Source organism: Neomonachus schauinslandi, chromosome 16 (genome assembly GCF_002201575.2).
Source record: "Neomonachus schauinslandi chromosome 16, ASM220157v2, whole genome shotgun sequence".
In the NCBI taxonomy this organism is placed as follows: Eukaryota; Metazoa; Chordata; class Mammalia; order Carnivora; family Phocidae; genus Neomonachus; species Neomonachus schauinslandi.
This window is the reverse complement of record NC_058418.1, coordinates 42,920,932-42,941,141: the sequence shown is the minus strand read 5'-3', so window position 1 is coordinate 42,941,141 and position 20,210 is coordinate 42,920,932. Positions and strand designations below refer to the sequence as shown.

At 45.3% G+C, this 20,210-nt stretch overlaps 1 protein-coding gene across 1 annotated transcript; it reads left to right on the top strand.

The window, feature by feature from the left end:
• The first annotated feature begins 3,049 nt into the window (after positions 1-3,049).
• NQO1 (NAD(P)H quinone dehydrogenase 1) lies at positions 3,050-15,888 on the top strand. The gene is made up of 7 exons (XM_021705722.2): positions 3,050-3,190; positions 9,013-9,116; positions 10,127-10,291; positions 10,402-10,532; positions 13,149-13,262; positions 13,923-14,024; positions 14,955-15,888. The coding sequence occupies exons 2-7, from the start codon at positions 9,113-9,115 to the stop codon at positions 15,258-15,260; spliced, it is 822 nt and encodes a 273-aa protein (XP_021561397.1). The 5' UTR covers positions 3,050-3,190; positions 9,013-9,112; the 3' UTR covers positions 15,261-15,888.
• The last annotated feature ends 4,322 nt before the right edge of the window (positions 15,889-20,210 follow it).

Below are 20,210 nucleotides of genomic sequence, written 5' to 3'. Positions count from 1 at the left end.
CTTTTCCTCATTCTTACACCACAAAGGTCTTGAGGATTCTTTTGTTCATCTTTTGCCTTTCCCTGACCTGGAAACACAATGCCATTGTTCTCCTAGCTTAGGCCACTGCAAGGTGGGGGGTGGGGGTGGTAATGCAACCTCCAAGTAACTGTTAGATTTGCCACCATGCTGGTGATCTGGTAGATCATTTGCCTGTCCCAAACTTCTCCCTGATTCCCAATGCCTCAGTTTCTATGAAACAAACTCAGCCATTTTCCATCCTGGGGGTCTCTTTCCCGGACTCTGGTTAACAACCCCAAACCAGGGGAAACTGTGTCTCTGTTCAAAGAAAGGGACACAAGGCAAGGGTAACCAGAATAAACCACCTGTGTAGTCTAGAGACCCTTCAGTTTTACTGACTGCCCCCTTTCCAGTCCCTAGTCACAGATTCAAATGGGAATTACCAAAAGTTATTCACGATTCAAAATTCATTTCCTGTGGCGGATCCGTACTGTCCTGGTTAAGGGTAAGTGCCACGGAGGCTATGCTCGGAATTTCTCCTTAACTCTTGAAGATACTGCAGAATCTGCGGCTAAAGCATTACCTGCCCAATAAATCTCTGGCCAATGTTGTTCCTGATAAGAGGAGAGCCCTTGATGATCTTTTAGCTGAGCAAGAGGTTTTTGCTCAGTGGCCACCACCACTTGCTGCACTTGGGCTCACACTTCTGGCCAAGTTGAGACTCGGCAGCTGCGTAAGATCACTGAGTAAGCCAGCTGGCTTTAAAAAGTGGCTCCTTCAATTGGGTCTTACTTTGACCTATTTGATTCTGATTGGTTTGGGTCTTGTGGACCATGACTCATAAGTGCACTCCGGACATTGGGCATTATCTTGCTTTTAATAACCCTAGTCTCCTCATTGTGCTGTATTCTCTCAAATCTTTAAATGCATATTTTTGGCCATCCACCACCAAGCAAATGATCTCCCTAAGATTAGAATATCACTTACGCTTAGCCGCATGTCACCAAACAGAATCAGCTCACCCTGAACTGGAATCTGAAATCAGTCCGGAATGGCCTGATGAGCACTACTTAGGTAATCTACCTGACAGACCCCCACCCCACCATCCCCTAAAAGAAAGTAACCTCAAAAAAAAAAAAAACCAAACAAACCCATCCCCTTTTTGCAAAGTGTAACTTCCTTGTTCCCACTCCTTTCTGCCTATAGAAGTCTTTCATTTTGTACAGCTCCTCAGACCCCCATTCTACCCTCTAGACTGGATGCTGCCTGATTCATGAATCATCGAATAAAACCAGTGAGACCCTCCAAATGTACTCAGTTGAATTTTATTTTTCACCAAAACAAAGAATGAATCAGTGTTAAGTGAAACCTCATTTTTCTCTAGGCTCAACATGGCTTGGCTTGGTGCTGTTACTAATCTTTATTTACAATTTTTATATTTTGTCTATCATGACTTTCTTTTCTGCAAATTGATTTTCAAAAAACATTGCATTAAAGAGTTATTTATCAGGGTGCCTGACTGCCCCAGTCGGTGGCACACGCTCAACTCTTCATCTTGGGGTCGTGAGTTCATGCCCCATGTTGGGTATACAAATTACTTAAAAAATAAAATCTTAAAAAAAAAAAACCAGACTTAAAAAATAGTTATTTACCTTGATTAGTGCGTTTTTTAGCACACCCTTAGATTTTGCAAAGGTGCACCTCCCATCTCCCTTCCCTCTGAATTTTCTTAGTTTTCATTTCTAATTTTTTCTTAACTTTCAAGTTCTATTTCTTTTGCCTTCCCTTTGAGAGCAAAGGCGTACCTCTGAGATATTGTAGGTTTGGTTGCAGGGAACCGCAACAAAGCAAGTCACATGAATTTTTTGGTTTCCCCGTGCATATAAAAATTTTATGGGTGGCTCAGTCGGTTAAGCAGCTGCCTTTGGCTCAGGCAATGATCCCGGAGTCCCAGGATCAATCCCCACACTGGGCTCCTTGCTCAGCGGGGAGTCTGCTTCTCCCTCTGCCCTTTAGCCCACTTGCGTGCTCTCTCTCTCTTGCTCTCTTTCAAATAAATAAATGAAATCTTAAAAAAAAAATTATGTTTACCCCATAGTCTATTAAGTGTGCAATAGCATTATGTCTAACAATGTACATACCTTAATTTAAAAATACTTCATTGTTAAAAAATGCTTATCATCTGAGCTTTCAGTGAGTTATCCTCCCTGATCACAGATCACCACACCAAATATAATGAAAAGGTTTGAATTTTCCAAGAATTACCAAAATGTGACACAGACAGAAAATGAGCAAATGCTGTTGGAAAAAGGGTGCCAGATTTGTTCAATGCGAGGATGCCACAAACTTTCAATTTATAGTTTAAAAAAAATGCAGAATCTGCAAAGCACACTAAAACAAGCACAATTAAACCTGTAGGATGAAGACTTCAACTTTCACTTGGTAGAGATTTAGAACTTTTCCCTTTGCTCTGTTCAGTTGCCCCCGGGTTGGACTAGCTCCTGGGGGACAAAACCAATTCGATTCCCGGCACCAAGGGAAAGGCATCCTACGGGACCCCCGAGGGCCGAATCTGAACCTTGCCAAGGAAGAAACGAATTCCCTTTCCCTGGAACAGGCCGGCTACCTCCGAGTCACAGTGACTCAGCAAATCTGAGGCTTAAGGACCACAACCCTGTACACCCTCCTCCGGGTCTGCCCCATTCCGTGCGAAGGCGCTGTCCCGAGGCTGGGAGAGGCGCCAGGGTGCGCCGGGACTCCCCCGGAAATTTCCCCCTGCTGGCCCCAGGTGGTTTCTGGACAGAGTCCAGATGGGCATGCCTCCCACCCGCACCCATACCCTTTAGCCGCGCCCGCCTCCCCCGCCCCCTGCGTCCTCAGGGCCCCCTTCTTCCACGTCGGGGGTCCCTACTCCAGCTCCCAGACTCCGCTTCCCTCCCAGAACCGCAGCCCCGGCGCGCCCCGCCCTGCGCCCCAGGGTCCCAGCGGCCGGCTCCGCCCCGGCGGGCCCCCGCTCCAGGGGGCCGGGCTCGGGGAGCTATAAAGTGGCGGGCGCTCTGCAGGCGGCACGCCGGACCCCAGCCTCTGCCCGACGGCCGTGTCCCCCACCCCCGCGAGGACTCTGCCTCGGCCAGGGTCGCCCTGACAACCAGCAGCACAGCCAATCAACGCACCGCCGGAGGCCTGGCTGGTGAGTGCCGTGCCGCCGCGCTCCAGAGCAGGAACCCCCGCAGCCCCCCAGCAGAGGCGCCCCCAGCCCTCGTTTGTCTGCGGGAGCCCCGGGGGGGCTTAGCTCTCAGTTTTTCTCCGTGACTCGAAACAGAAAAAGCAAAGGCATTAGGATCCCGGGAGGAGCCCTTGACCAGACACTGCGGGAAGGAGAGCTCCTGTTTCTATCCCAGCCCCACGAACCGGGGTCGGGGTTTGAACGAGACTTGACCTCGGTAGCAAAAAAAACTGCCTCCAAAATAGGTCGGAAACCGGTCGTCCAAGGCCAGATCTGGCCCACTGGCACAACTTCTTTGGCCTTATAGAATTTAAAACATTTTGGTATAAGTTGCTAGTATTTACAATAAAGATAGGTGATTTCGTTTAAAAAGGTGAATTATCTGCTTTTGGAGGGAAATTAAAAGATCCGGTGATGACTGGAGCTGGGGAAGTTGTTCCCTTTAGTTTGACAGAGACCAGCCCCAGGCTGCCTGGCCAGGAGACAGTTTTGACTGTGACCCTTGGATCGGGCAAACCCGATCCCTGTTCCACTTGGAGTGACAGAGCCTCCCCTCTCCACCATCCACCCCAGGGCACCTGAGGGGTCACAAGTTTATCTGATGCACGCATGGCCTCTAAGACACCCCAGCTGCAAGGCCTGCAGGCGCAGGGAGCTCTTTCCCAGAGAGCCTCATTCCCAGATGGGACAGTGCTACCATTTATAAAGCCATTTCCTCAACTGGGACAGAATTCTACCTTCTTTCAATTTCCTTCCCTCTGAACCTAGTTCTGTTTTCTGAAAACACACATGCAGACAATCTCATCTTGCCAAAAGTTAAGGGAGGAATGAGCTGCTGTTGCAGTTGACAAACTAGAGTTAGAATCTCTGTGAAACGGGCTGCAGCCCACCCAGAGTTTCTAGAAACCTAGAGGAGAAGCATCTGGGAGAGACCGCAGGGCAGCTGACCAGGCTTCCCGCCTGCATCTTAGGGGCGGGTTCTCTCTGCTTCATTCTTAGCTGTCCTGAGGGCACTGGCATTCCTCTAGTAGAGGGCAAGAGCTAGTTCCTGATTTTCCAATCTTACAGAATATTCTCTGCATCCAAAGCATTTGTTTGCAACCACAAGGTGCCTCTCACTAGCAGAATGTGAATGCACTAGTAGAAACAGAATGCACGAAAGTGATAGGAGGGCCTGCCCTTATTCTATTTGTGATAGGTTTTCCTTGACTGCTTATTCTTCCTGCCAGAACGATCACATGGGTAATATATCTGTTACTGGTAAAGACATCTAGATGTGCTTTACATTAAAACAAGGTGCCATGACCCCTTTCTCTCTCTGCCAGCTTTATCTTTTTCTGTCATTAAATTCTTTTTTAAAAAAATTTTTAAAGGTTTTAATTATTTATTTTGACAGAGAGAGACAGTGAGCACAAGCAGGGGGAGCGGCAGAGGGAGAAGCAGCCTCCCCGCTGAGCAAGGAGCCCAGACGTGGGGCTCGATCCCAAGACCCCGGGATCATGACCTGAGCCAAAGGCAGACGCTTAACCAACTGAGCCACCCAGACGTCCCCGTGTCATTAAGTTCTATGTTGGTCTTAAATGAAACTGCTGCTTGACAGAGTACTGTGCAGTCTGGAATATTCGTGAAAACTTGGTTTCAGATTGGCCTGAGTTTGAAGGCAGAGAATCACAGGAACATTGGAGCCTTAGATAAGGACAGAGGTCAGGTCCCCCAAAACAGTCGGGATGCTTTGGTCACCAGAATGTATGTCTATGGAAAAAAAAAAATTGTGTGTTTTTGCACCCTGGTGTATCCCAAATGTCTAGAGCAGTGCCTGGTGGGTAGGAGGTGCTCACTCAAGCCCAATGGAGAGGCTCAGAGGATGGGTTAGTGAGAACATGAGCAGTGCACAGGGAGAGAAGAAGTTGGCTGGGTGTGGATACACCAGATTTCAGGACACAGAGAAGGGCGGATGAACAGGGAGCATATTTCACGTAGGGGTGGACTGAAATCTGAAGAGAGCTGCATTATCAAGGGCAGGCTCAGCTGTGGGACATACAGGGGCTTCTGTGAGGTCAGTGATGTGCCTGGCAAGCAGAAATGAATGTTAAATTAGAAGGACTGATGATAACCCCATTGGACTTTCAAACCTCTTCTTCAGTGGCAGCGCCTCCTGAAGCTGTTCCTCATCGGCCAGCCCTGAAGTGGACGGTTTTCCTCAGGAATTTTGTCCCCTGCCTCCCCTGTCAGGCTAACGCTGTTAGTTTTTTGTGTGCGTGTCTTACTGCCTTTCTCAGGGTAAATCCTGAGAAAATCAAACTTGCCGTGTAGCTAATTAAATGTCAGGAAGGGCCACTGAACCCTTCAAGTCCAAGGACTGCGGGTTTGTCCATGAAGAAGGACCTGGCGACGAGTGACTTGGTGGTGTGTTGGGTAGTGAATCTCCCCTTTACCCCTTCCCTTGGGCAAAGCAGCAAGCCTGCTCTGTTGACTGCAAATGAATGTTCTGTTGTGTGTGCACAACCCTTGACCATTTTCCTACTGCCTTGTTTCCAGGAATCAATATATTCCAGATACTGAACTTTGTTAGTTATATTTCTTGCAAAGACGTCCTTCCTGTTTGTGTCTTGGCTCACATGGCTTACGTTTGAGGGCATCATGCATCCTCTAGCTAGGAGCTGATGAGCTCCTTGAAAGCAAGGGACAGATATCCTGATTTTCTCATTTTAGGTGAAGTGCCTTTATATTTTACTACTTAGGAAATGCTTGTTAACACTGATAAGAAAAAAACAAAAAAACAAAAAACCTGTATATCTATATATAGGTAGGAAGCCAAGAGAATAAAAACTGACAAAGCAGTATTCAGTAAACATTGAGATAACTAATGCAAAGGTAAGTCACAGAGAAAATGCTCATCAGAACTTAATATACTCACATTTCTCCTGAGAGTGGGAAGTCCTGGAGTTGATAAAAAGAAAAACGGGGGTAGGAATTTGTTGAGGCAGCTTCAGGAGCTCCTTTCCCTTTTCCCTGGCTGTCCAAAGCAGATAAATCACTTTCATAGCATTTAAATCCCTTATCAAACTTACATTCCACCGCCTCTGAGTTTACAGAGCCTGAAGCGCCTCGTGCAAGTTCGGCAACGCTCCTCTCGGGCAGGCTGGGACGGGAAGCCAACACCTGGTTGAATTTAACCTGAAGCAGCTGCTCCCACTGGAGCTCCACCCGTGGACACAACTGTTAGGAGTAGTAAGAAACGACGTAGTGATGCCAGTTACTAGGAGCAGGGGTGGTGGGATACGCCACTCTCTGCCATTCTCTGGTCCCTCCCCCCCGCTGCCTGCACATGGTTGTGTGGATTTATCTCTCTCTCTCTCTCTATATGTATATTTTATTTATTTTATTTTTTTAAAGATTTTATTTATTTATTTGAAAGAGAGAGAATGAGAGAGAGAAAGCATGAGAGGGGGGAGGGTCACAGGGAGAAGCAGACTCCCTGCTGAGCAGGGAGCCAAACGTGGGACTCGATCCCGGGACTCCAGGATCATGACCTGAGCCGAAGGCAGTCGCTTAACCAACTGAGCCACCCAGCCGCCCTATTTTATTTTTTTTTAGTACTCTCTACACCCAGTGTGGGACTTGAACTCACAGCTATGAGATCACGAAGCCCCACACTCCTCTGACTGAGCCAGCCAGGCGCCCCTTTTTCTATATATTTTAAAATTATTCCAGTTTCACCACTTACTATGTAAACTTGGGTAACTTGCTTAACTTTTTTTTTATTTAATTTTTTTTTAAAAGATTTTATTTATTCATTTGAGAGAGAGAATGGGAGAGAGAGCACGAGAGGGGGGAAGGGTCAGAGGGAGAAGCAGACTCCCTGCCGAGCAGGGAGCCCAATGCGGGACTCGATCCTGGGACTCCAGGATCATGACCCGAGCCGAAGGCAGTCGCTTAACCAACTGAGCCACCCAGGCGCCCAAACTAGCTTAACTTTTCTGTGCCTCAGTGTTCTCATCCATAATATGGGGATACTCAATGTATCCATCTCAGCGTTGCCATGACAACTGCAAAAGAATGCAAAGTACTCTGAGCAGTGCCTAGCACAGAGTAAGCACCCATTAATGCTATTCTGGCAGAGAAAGGCAAATAGTATTTCACTTATAATGTAGAATCTAAAAACCCAAACAATGAACAAACAAAAAGACACAGACCCATAAATACAAAAAAACAAAGCGACTTTGCCAGAGGGGAGTGGTATGGGCAAAGGGGCAAAGTGGTTGAAGGGGAGTGGGAGATATGGGCTTCCAGTTATGGAAGGAATAAGTCACGGGGGTAAAACGTACAGCACAGGGAACATGATCAACAGTGTTGTAATGGTGTTGTGTGGTATGGCAGGTGGTAGCTACACTTGGGGTGAGCGTGACCTAATGTACAGACGTGTGGAATCACTATGGTGTTCACCTGAAACTAAAGTAACATTGTGTGTCAAATATACTTCAGTTAAAATAAAGAAGAAAAAGGGCACCTCGCTGGCTCAGTTGGAGGAGCACGGGATTCTGGGTCTCAGGGTCGTGAGTTCGAGCCCCACGTTGGGTATAGAGATTACTTTAAAATAAATAGAACTTTGGGGTACCTGGGTGGCTCAGACGGTTGGGCATCAGCCTTTGGCTCAGGTCATGATCCTGGGGTCCTGGGATCGAGCCCCATATCGGGCTCTCTCTTCAGCGGGGAGTCTGCTTCTCCCGCTCCCTCTGTGCCCCCTTCATGCTCACGCTCTCTCTCTCTTAAATAAATAAAATCTTTAAAAAAAATAGAACTAAAAAAAAAAATAAATGCTGTTCTTCTAAGAGTATAACATGCTTGTTCTAACAACTTTTTTAATACAGGTTCAAAAAAGGTCCAAGGAAAAAAAGTAAATCCTTCCCCTCAGTCTCTACCTCCTTGCCATCTCTTACTTAGCTAAGAAAACTATTTTTCCCTCATACCTATATACTGCAAATCTATGTACACATACATGTAGTTTCTTTGTCTTTTTTTTTTAAAGTAATGTCTATACCCAGTGTGGGGCTCGAACTCACGACTCCAAGATCTAGAGCTGCACGCTCCAGCTGAGCCAGCCAGACACCCCACTCTGTCTTTTATAAAAACGGGTTCACATTTACTTCATTTTATCAGCTAACAATGTATCACGGATATCTTTTTTCTGGGTGACTATATATAGTTAACTCTTTCTTGTTAACAACATACTAGTCTGTAGTATGTATGTATGTACCATAATTTATTCAGATACTCCCCATAAATAGTCAGGTTGTATCCCATTTTTGCCAGTGAAAAGAGTAATACAGGATGCAAGGATGATCCTTGTTCATGTATCCTTATGTCCCCATGCTTTTAGTCTATAGAACAGATTCCCCAAAGTTGGAGAGCTAGATCAAAGATTTATGTGTGGGATTTTGTTTTTGTTTTTGTTTTTTGAGAGAGAGAATGATCAGGGAGGGAGGGTGGAGAGGGAGAGAGAGAATCCTAAGCAGACTCCATGCCCGACACAGGGCTCGATCTCAGGCAACCCCTGAGATCGTGACTTGAGCTGAGATCAAGTCAGGTGCTTAACCAATTGAGCCACTCAGGCGCCCCTAAGATTTATGTGTCTTTAAAATTTAAAGAGATTCAGCCTGTTTACTTTCCCTAAAGGTGGAGGAAGGTCATAGTCCCACTGGCAAGGTGCCAGTCTTCCTGAAATCTTCATAGCCCTCAGTGTTGCTTGTCTTAAATTGTTTTGCCAATCCTTTTTTTTTTTTAAGATTTTATTTATAAGTAATCTCTACATCCAATGTGGGGCCTGAAATCGCAACATCAAGATCAAGAGTCACCCTCCACCAACGGAGCTGCTTTGCTAATCTGATGGGTAAATAATAATATTTCATTTAAATGTGCTTTTCCTGAGGGCACTTCCCTAATGTGCCGGGTGGGGCATTTCTTCCTCTGTGACTAGTGCGCTCATGACCTTGAGTTGTTTTTCTATTGCATGGTCTGTTTGTTAGGCGTTCTTTGGGATTTTAACCCTTTGTGGTAAGAGTTGCAGATATCATCTCCTTGTTGATTGTCTTTTGACTTTGTTTATGGTGCCTTCTGGTACACACAAATTTTTTAATTTTTATGTGGCTTTATCTGGCAAGCTTTTCCTTCATAGTTTCTGAATCTCTAGTCTTTCTTAAAAAGTATTCTCTGTCTTGAGGTTATACAAATTCTCCCTTTAGATCTTTACTCTGCCAGGAATTTATTGCTCTAGGTGGTATGTTTATGGGATAGTGAAAAAAAACAAAACAAAACACTCAAAATACATATTGAATACAATAGACGCACCGAAAAGTGCACAAATTCAAAGTGACTTGTCACAGACTTGTGTGATCAGTACCCAGATCAAGAAACAGAACATTGCCAGTACCCCCAAAGCCCCTTCTCTGCCCTTCCAGTCAGTACCCCTTGACAAGGGGAACCACTGTCCTGACTCCTAACACCTTGTATTAGTTGTCTAAGGGGATAATTCCATCTTCATGCAGATGGCCAATTAAATATGCCAACAAAATTAGTTAGGATGCCTCCTTTATTTGTGGGTACTTTTAAGGAGAAAATATGTTTCTGGCCTCAGTGGGGGGAGCACATCCCCCAATGCCTAACAAAGTCGACTCTCCCTTTTTTTTTTAAGTTTATTTATTTATTTAGTAATCTCTATGCCCACCGTGAGGCTTGAACTCACAACCCCGAAATTGAGAGTCGCATGCTTTTCCAGCTGAGCCAGCCAGGCGCCCCTGAAGTCGACTCTTGCATTGTGGATCCTGGCTTGGCCGCCCTGGAGCTGAAGCTTTGCTGCGTGGTAACTGCTTTTCTCCGTCTGCCTTGTGTGTGCCTGAGTAGCTAGAAGAGTACTGATCGTCCTGGCCCACCCAGAGAAGACATCCTTCAACTATGCCATGAAGGAGGCAGCGGTAGAGGCCTTGAAGGGGAAAGGATGGGAGGTCACCGTGTCGGACCTCTACGCCATGAACTTCAATCCTGTCATCTCCAGAAAGGACATCACAGGTAGGAGCAGCTCCCCTCCTTAATGAGGTCTCTGTGGCATGTCTCACCAGTGGGTTCTCTGGCGCATCCTTGGCCCCTCCGGCTTCAACCTGTCCTTTTCCTCTCGGCAGGCCCACTGAAGGACCCTGGGACCTTCCAGTATTCCGTGGAGGCTATGCTAGCTTATAAAGAAGGCCGTCTGAGCCCGGATATTGTGGCTGAACAAAAGAAGCTAGAAGCCGCAGACCTTGTGATTTTTCAGGTGTGGTCGGACATCAGAAGGGGTGTCAGGACCCTTGAGTTCTCACTGCCCGAGCCCGGTCCCTTAATCAGCTATGTGATCTTAGAAAAGTCAGTTACCCACTCGAGCGCATTCTCTGTAAAGAAGGGTGATGACTTCAAAGGTGCGCCCTTACTCAGATTTATAGACCCGGTGCCCCTGGCCGTACTACTCTTTGAAAATAGGGGACTACAAAGACGACACGTGAGCCTGGCGCTTTTCTTCCGTGAGTGATCCCTTGTGGGATCTCTCATAGTTTACTGTTAGCCCCCCTTCTCTGCCTCAGCACCCCGACTGGTCTGTGGAGTGAAGCGTGGGAGCCTGACCTCTGCAGTTAGAGCCGCCCAGCTGAAGGGCCCGCGGCCCTGCTTAATGTGTTCCGGCCGCAGAGCGGGGCCTTTCTTCTCCTGGAAGCTGTGTCCCCGCTAGGCAGGCAGTCCTGGACGTGCATATGCTTCTGGCCAGGCCTCTTTCCCGAAAATGCCAGACTGGACTCAGTGACTTTGCTTCTCCCGGTTCTCACCAGCTTTTTGATACTGAACGTGGGATGTCTAGGACCCTGGAAACTGCACAAGGAGGGTGACGCCAGCTGTGGTTTTTGCAATTATTCAATCAGCTGCAAAGAATCTAAACTTTTAGGGTTTTTATTCGACCCTCAGGCCTGCTGCTGCAGATCAAAGCCACAAGCCATTAGCCAGCGCCCCATAGGACGCCTTCTTGGAGCACGTTTTCTGCTGCGGTTTATCCTCGTGCAGCCAAGGCAGCGGCAGGAGCAGCTTTCAAGTCTGAATCTCATATTTTAGAATTGGAACAGACCCTGGTGGTCTTTTAATTTAGCGTCTATCCGATGCCTAAGTTTAATTTACTATCAGTACAGCTGTGCAGGTTGTGCACTGTGAAATAGCAACATCAAAGGGCAATGTATACACTGCAGATTTGTAGACTTACTATAACATGTTACCAAAGGATGACAGGAAAAGTCTTACTATAGAAGAATCAGTGTACTATGTATGATAGTCTTTCTTTTTCTTTCTTTTTTTTTTAAAGAATTTATTTTGATAGAGACACAGCGAGAGAGGGAACACAAGCAGGGGGAGTGGAAGAGGGAGAAGCATGCTTCCAGCTGAGCAGGGATCCCGATGTGGGGCTGGATCCCGATGTGGGGCTCGATCCCAGGACCCTGGGACCATGACCTGAGCCGAAGGCAGACGCTTAACGACTGAGCCACCCAGGCGCCCCATGATAGTCTTTCAACATGCAAATTAAGTGTCCTGAGGAGGAGCATTTTGATTCATACCGAGGTGCCATGTGGGCTAGCCCCCTGCTTACTTCCCTCACTTCTCCAAGAACAACCAGAGGAAGAATAAACTCTTAATATCCTGCAAGCCGAGCAATCCTATTTTCAGCTCTGACTGCAGGACCCTCACAGGGACCAAATCTACTTGTCTAAACAACCTACACATTTCTCTTAAAAGCTGCGGTCTGGCCCCTCACAGTTGCAGGGTCATAAAGATAAGAAGCCTCTAGAGATTACTCAAGCCCCCCTTTCCACAGCTAAGGCACATGAGACTTAGGGAAAGTAAGGGGCTTATGGGGCAGAGGTCTTGCATCACGTCAATGGCAGAATCAGGGTGAGAAGACAATCTTGTTTTCAAGCTCGTGTTCCTTCTGTTCGAAAACCCTGCCCCTTTTCCCCTCTCTTATAGGTCAATAACCATTCAAATATCAGAGAAAGATATCAAGTCGTCCAAATTCCTTCTCTGTCCTAATTTTTCTCATGTGGGCGTATTCCATTTGTCATTGTCTTTAAATCCAAAGTCAGGGAGAAGAAGAAATACTAGTGTAGTCCCTGTTCTGCTTTTATCAGGACAAGAGACCCCACGAGACTTTCTCATGGGAATTCCCTGATAAACCTTAGTCACACGGGCCATTTGTTTGCCCGCATGAGTTCATCCTAATGCGCTGTTTATTCTAAATGATAGGATTTTACATCCGTGAACACAAGGTCCCTGTTTCATTTGTTGATACCACTCCTACTGAAGTGAGCTCTTCAGAAAATACTGATTTAGGCATCACACATTGAAACAAACTTTGCAATCCTTGCTGTTTACACTTTGCCGCTAAATGTGATTTCAAAGAAACAAACCTTTTATTGTTTTTAAAGATTTGTTTATCTGAGAGAGAGAGTTGGGGGGGAGGGGCAAGCGGAGAGGGAGAGAATCTCAAGCTGATGCCCTGCTGAGGGTGGAGCCCGATGCAGGGTTTGATCTCACGACCCTGAGATCATGACCTGAGCTGAAATCAAGGGTTGGATGCTTAACCAACTGAGCCACCCAGGCGCCCCTCACAGAAACAAATCTTAATTGCATGTGGCTCTCTTCAGACCTACCGGTAGCAGTTTCTTTAGGCAGAAACAGGAGTGTCAAGTTGACTGACCAAGGACAATAATTTTAATGTGCTAACTCCTCCAGGAGAAATGACAAGGGCCCCAAGAAAGGTCTGCCCTTCTGTGACGTCCCAGGCAGCTGCTAAGCACCTGAGCCACCCTCTGAGCTGGCGGTGCTCCTGATCTGACCTCTCTGTTCCTCTGTCCCACAGTTCCCGCTGCAGTGGTTTGGAGTCCCTGCCATCCTGAAAGGCTGGTTCGAGCGAGTGCTCATAGGGGAGTTTGCTTATTCGTATGCTGCCATGTATGACAAGGGACCTTTCCAGGTAGGTGGATGGTTCTGCTTTTTCCCTATCAGCTAGATTCTGGGTAGATTCTGTCCTGAGGCAGAGTTTTGAAGACAATTAGATACTCAGGTCAGGCTCCTGGGAGAGATGGATAATAAAGGTTTTAGTAGATATTTAGAAATGACTTTAGGACTTGCTTTAAAATAGCCCAGGAACCTAAGGGGCAAGGGTAGGAGCTAAAGCGAATACTGAGCGTTGAAGCTGGGGGGGGTGGGGTAGTGGTGGAAGCGTCTATATTATACTATTTTCTCTATGTATGTTTGACATTTTCCATAATAAAAATTTAAAAAAAAAGAAAATCTATCTTAGTTTTTTAGAGACCCACCTCCTCCACAAGAAACATTTTGAGGCCTCCTGGATACGCGCGTAGCCCTGTGGGGAGACGGGTAGAAGCGACAGAGCCCCACTTAGGCAGCAGCGGTCGCACACCGGTCTTGTAGTCCCCTGGTTTGCCACCAGCGGTGCCCAGTCGCCCTGGGTGTGACTTCCGGAGTCCCACTGAGCGGCTTAGGGGGGCCCGAGCCGGAAGTGACGTCAGCGGCAGGTGGGCGCGCTTGTGTGTGCTTTTCCCTGGGGCTGTTTGGTTAACTTGCCATCACCGCGGAGAGGTGGAGGGTGACGACGACTTGCCTTTTACAGAAGAAGAAGACCGTGCTTTCCGTCACCACTGGTGGCAGTGGCTCCATGTATTCCCTGCAGGGTATCCACGGAGACATGAATATCGTTCTCTGGCCAATTCAGGTTACTTTTTTTCAATGACTCTTCGGGGAGGGGGCGGTTAATCAAAGGAGCTTTCTGTGGGGTCCAGATCCTCAAGATCGCAGTTGTAAACAGACCTGGGGTGTGAGGATGAGAGCCACGTAATAATTCCGAACTCCAGGGAGCTCCCTTTTAGGGCTTGTCTTCCCTGGCGCCTGCACTGCAAGGATGACCCGAGTATGCCCACGTGCAAACCTGGCCGCCTCCTAACCAAGGGCTAGCGCAGGTAACCCCTAGATTTGTATAGCCATGTGCCCCGCTCCTCTTCAGATGACTGATACCTCTCTCCAAGCTTCCTGGAGTTCCTTCTCCAAGTTGCTGCTACGGCCTCACAAACGATTAGAAAATCGTAAGAAATGATTTAGTCCAGCTAACGAGAGTGAAGTGTCTGAGGGAGGCTATTTGGGAGCTGGCCACTGGACTATTAAGATAATCTCTTCTAAGGTAGAGGGTTGGAGAGAAAAGCAAATGAGGTGGCCACCTTTAAGAGTGGACAACTAATACTGGAGAATAAATTATAAGAATCATTTCTTGAGACTCCTCTGGTTAAACGGAGAGCAGAGAAAGGCACATCCGCATGCCTTGGCAAGAGTCAGCTGCCAAGAGGCTGAAACTCCCTTATGTAATAGAGCTTCCGGCATTTTTGGCAGAGGATCCCAAGGCTGGCAGGGTTTCAAGGTTTTATTCATTTAAAAAAGAGCTCAGCTGAATAGGCTAAAATAGGTAACAGCTACGAATAGAGAGCAGGTGAGAGAAAATAGCTATGAATTGATTCTCCGGCGGGAGGCCTCAGGCCCCCCCATATCGGAGTGTCTTTTTAGAAAACCTAGATTAACTTTGGCTGTTTGTATATGGTACAAGCTGTGTAGGGTTTGTTCTGTGACTCATCTCTGTGCTTTTGTGTATCCCCAGAGTGGCACTCTGCATTTCTGTGGCTTCCAAGTCTTGGAACCTCAACTGACATATAGCATTGGGCACACTCCTATGGAGGCCCGAATTCAGATCTTGGAAGGATGGAAGAAACGCCTGGAGAATATCTGGGATGAGACTCCACTGTATTTTGCTCCAAGTAGCCTCTTTGACTTAAGCTTCCAGGCAGGATTCTTAATGAAAAAGGAAGTGCAGAATGAGTGGGAAAACAAGAAATTTGGCCTTTCTGTGGGCCATCATCTGGGCAAGTCCATCCCAACTGACAACCAGATCAAAGCCAGAAAATGAGACTCACAAGACTAGGTTTCCTTCTAAAATGTAGCCAAATTGAGATTTCTTTTTCAGACTTCCTTGACTTGCTTTAGTCTTTAAGATTTGTGTTTTTTTAAGATGTGTGTTTTTCTTTTTCCACAAGGAATGACTAGGAGACAGAATAGACTCTGTTCATATATTTTTGGATAGTTTTATTAATTATAACTGATTCTTATGATTGCTATCATGGCAAAATCTGATTAGGCTCAAGAGGCCACTTAGGATATAAAGCAGGGAAAGAAGTAGAAACATGCCAGACAATAATCTTTAAGGTCCTCTACACAATTTAATTCCTCTTGTTAGGGACAAATTTTTAGGGCTAAATCTGGCGAGACAGCATCCAACTCTTCAATGATACATTTTTCTTTTAATTACCTCTCTGTGGCTTATAGCAGAAGGGAATTGCTCAGAGAAAGAAATGACTGAATCTCTCTGACCCAAGGGACTTGTTTGGTAGTTACTAATCTGTGCTTGTTTATGATACTGGCTTTAATTACTGCACAGTGACTAATAATATGCCTAATGTGTTACTCTTCAACTTTTGTTGTTTGTATACAATACCTGCAGATACCTTCAAGTGAAGATAATAAAAGTCTCTTCTTTATCTCAGTCTTCTAATTTAATGTCTGCAGAAATAAGCCAACACATCTGTACACATCTGCTGCAATGAATGATTTCAAGAAATAGTTACTCCCAATACTTAACAACAGCCTTCTACAAATAGTATTTTATTTCTGAGCTGTATAACACCCTGGAAGGTTTTCTTCTCTACCATAGGTTAAACTGATGACTTCCTTTTGGATGCGATTTGGTCCCACAATTTGGGGGATGAAATCGTAATCCTAGAGTTTCGTTAACTCTGAACAATTCTGACATACTTCCAATTTCAATTATTGAAGTGCGGCTCACTGTCCTCATAATTCAAGTAGAATATGATGAAAGGCCGCCCTCTTGTGGTGCATTGTAAGGAAACGAGCTATTAGGCAAAGCAAGGTTGCCTGAAACTGGGAACAGGTAAAAGTGGAATCTGTTAGGGAACACAGGATCAGAGCATGCAATAATAAATTATGGCCCAGGGCGCCTGGCTGGTTCATGGAGCATGCAACTCTTGATCTCAGAGTTGTGAGTTCCAGCCCCATGTTGGGTGGAGAGCATTCCTTAAAAATAAAATCTAAAGGGCGCCTGGGTGGCTCAGTTGGTTAAGCGACTGCCTTCGGCTCAGGTCATGATCCTGGAGTCCCGGGATCGGGTCCCGCATCGGGCTCCCTGCTCGGCAGGGAGTCTGCTTCTCCCTCTGACCCTCCCCCCTCTCATGTGCTCTCTCTCATTCTCTCTCTCTCAAATAAATAAATAAAATCTTTAAAATAAATAAATAAATAAATAAACAAATAAATAAATAAAATCTAAAAACAAATGGCCAGATGCTTTCAAGACTTAAGAGCTCTCCCAACAGGGCTGCTTCATATTGAATGGTAAAGAACAACCTATTAAGATCCTCGCAGGGAATCTACAGGACATTTAGAGATCCAGATAAGAGTGTTACAGAAATCAAGAAAAACCTAGAATTCAGTAAACGAATGCCGAGGGGCAGCGGTATTTATTGTGATTTGCCCGATGTATTCCGATTTACCCAGTCAGTGGGCTAGGTACTCGGCTAGGCACTGGGACCACAGCAATGAACAAAACCAAGTACTTTGTGCTAGAAGAAAGAGCAGGGTAAGACAGAGACGGAATGTGTGTAGTTTTGTTTTATATAGGGTGATCAAGAAAGATCTGCCCGATAAGGCTACGTTTGAGCAAACACCTGATAAAGTGAGAGTGAGATGTAGATGCGTGAGAGAAGGCACTCTGGGCAGCGGTGATGGCAGAGGGCAAATATCCAAGGCAGGAATATGCAGTGTGAGGAAGAGAGAGGACATTCGTGTGACTAAAGCAGAGAAAGGAAGAGGGGGCTAGGTCACATAGCCGGGGTCAGATCACACAGAGCCTTACAAGCACTGTAAGAAAATAAAGATGGGGAGTGGCTGGAGAGTTTTGGGCAGAGGTATAATATGACTCACGTTTAATTCTGGCTGGTAGGTGAGGAATCAAGTATAAGACAATGATGGAAGCACGACTTATGCTTGTGGGAAAGTGTGACAATCTAGTTAATAAATGCTTTGAGCAACAGAGGTGTCAAGAAGTGGATGTTTTTATAAGGTTGAATATATTTCAAAGGTTGGCATAACAGTATTTGGTAAAGGATTGGATCTGGGTCAAATAAAAATTAACTCGAAGGTATTTTGGCTTAAGCAGCTGGAAGAATGGAGACTCTCATTTGCTAAGATGATCAAGAATCAGGAAAGCATATTGGGGGCAGAAGTTGGGGTCAGGAAGGGTGAAATCAAAATTTGACTTCAGACATTTTATGTTTGAGATGGATGTCTATTAAGGGTAATAGGAACCTGGACTTAGGGGAGAAGTTATGACTAGAGGCATACATATGGACATCTTCAACATAGAGGTAGCATATGATGCAATGTCATGGATGAGATTACCTAGGAAATAAATTGCGAAAGAGAAGAGATCTGATGATTGACCTCTACGGCTCTCCGGTGTTAGGTCAAGAAGATGAGAATAAAAAAAAGTGCCCAGCAGAGCAGGAGAGCTAAGCGTGGGGTCCTGAAAGCTAAGAGAAGAGAGTCTTTCAAAGAGGGAGTGATCGAGTATGTCAAATAGTACTCATAAGCCAAGTAGGATAGGTCTGAGAATTGACCTTTGCATAAAGTCATGTGGAGGCCCCTGGTAATTTTGACAAGAGATATTTCGGGGGAGTGGTTTCATGAAAGCCTGATTGGAATGGGTTCAGTAAAGAATGGAAGGAGAGGAAGTGGAAACTTTGTGTACAGACTTGTGTGGTCAAAGAAAGTTATTTGATTTTTTTTAAGAGAGAAGGGACATTACAGCAAATTTATATGCCAGTAGGAATGACTCAGAGAGAAAAGGTTTTGATACTGGAGAAAGAAGACAATTACAGGAACAGGTCTTTGAAAAAAACAAAGCACAAAAGGATATGGGATCTAGTGCACAAGGGACAGAATAGCTAAGTAGTGTCAGGACTAGTAATACTAAAACAAGGTAACATTTATTAGGCACTTACTGTGTGCCAGGAACTAAGTAATTTTACATGGATTAATTTACTTAGTTCTTTTTTTTTTTAAAGATTTTTTTTTTTATTATTTGACAGAGATAGAGAGAGAGCACAAGTAGGCACACAGGCAGATGGAGAGGGAGAAGCAGGCTCTCCACTGAGCAGGGAGCCAGGCGTGGGGCTCGATCCCAAGACCCCAGGATCATGACCCGAGCCGAAGGCAGCCGCCTAACCGACTGAGCCACCCAGGCACCCCTTTACTTAGTTCTTGCAATAACCCTAAGAGGAGGGTTTTATTTTTGTTTCTACTTTGTAAGTAAGGAGATGGAGGAATGCAGAGGTTAAACAGCACGTGCAGGAGCCAGGAACTCCACTGAGGTGGGCAAACTCAAGAGCCTATGCTTTTAAATACTACACTGTACTGCCTCAGCGGAAGCAGGGACAGCGGCACCATGGAAGAGGGCACAAGAGCAGCAATGAATAACTTTTCTTGACAGCAAGACCATTAAGTGTTGCTGTTGAGAAACTGTAGCTGCTTTTATACTTCTAGAGTCCTTGTTGTGTCCCGAGCAGGCATAAATGATGCTCCAATTCTCTTACAGGCCCGATTCCATGGCTGCTGAGAATGTTTGCTCCTTACAACATGACCGAGGAATACTCTGACCAGCCTGGAGTAAAGCCGGACAACCACCTCCCTTGTTCTGGACACTGTAACTTCAATTATGTAACCCAGGATTGCATCAGCTTTCCTGGCAGCCACGGTATAGCCTCAACTTCAGATCAGTCTTTTGCCCACACCGGCTGTTTTTGGGACCCATGTATTTTTTTATTTTTTTTACCCTTTTATTATTTTTAAAAAATTTTTTTAAATTAAAATTTTAGGTCGTTAACATACAGTGCAGTATTGGTTTCTGGAGTAGAATTCAGTGATTCCTAACTTACAACACCCAGTGCCCATCCTAACAATTGCCCTCCTTAATACCCATCACCCATCTAACCCATCCGCCACCCTTTTTGATATTTATACTTACGGAATTTCATTTCATTATCACTCCTTTCCAGTGCTGCTGGAAGTCAATTAAGGCCAAAAGACAACTTTTAAACACATTTAGAACAATGGCAGCATTGTTGAAATATATACAACCTCCTAAAACAACTCGTGTGTGTATACATTTGGGTATGCTGAGAATTCAGTCACTTTCATAGAGTCAACAGACAGACTATATGTGATAAGAAGGTATAAACATACTGTTCAAAGCACTGCTTCTGAAGTTTCAGTTATTTATATATCAAATTCATGATATCTATGTATCATCTATATTTGTTTTTAATATCACTTATATTTGCCCAAAGTCTAGTAGGTGGACATAGATTTTTTTCTAATGCACATAGACATATATATGTTTACTCATGTCTCATTTTGAATACTGCTAGTGATATGTTATATAGACACCACATATTGGTAAACACTAATTTATGTATGTGAAAAGAACTGACAGAAGAACAACAAAAAGAGATTATTGCCTCTGGATGTTTGACTGAGGGCTGGGGAGATTTGGTTTTTATCAAAATCACCTCTGTGCTACATGATTTCCTACCACACTGAGTCATTTTGTATGCTGCCCGGGAAAACTACTAGGCACAAAGTAAATGCTCAAAAATAGATCTGTATTTTTGTACCTTTTCCAAATGATTTTATAATTTCAACCACATACTCACGTTGCTCAAAACTGACATTCATGGATATGGATTCATTCACAAAGTTTGAGGAAAAAAGACAGTTACCCACTGCAAAA

Bases quoted from the DNA above. Each gene is read 5' to 3' on its own strand.
- NQO1 (XM_021705722.2), top strand. The intron at 10,292-10,401 runs GTAGGAGCAGCT...TCCTCTCGGCAG, and splicing joins CTCCAGAAAGGACATCACAG to GCCCACTGAAGGACCCTGGG. The intron at 10,533-13,148 runs GTGTGGTCGGAC...TCTGTCCCACAG, and splicing joins CAGACCTTGTGATTTTTCAG to TTCCCGCTGCAGTGGTTTGG.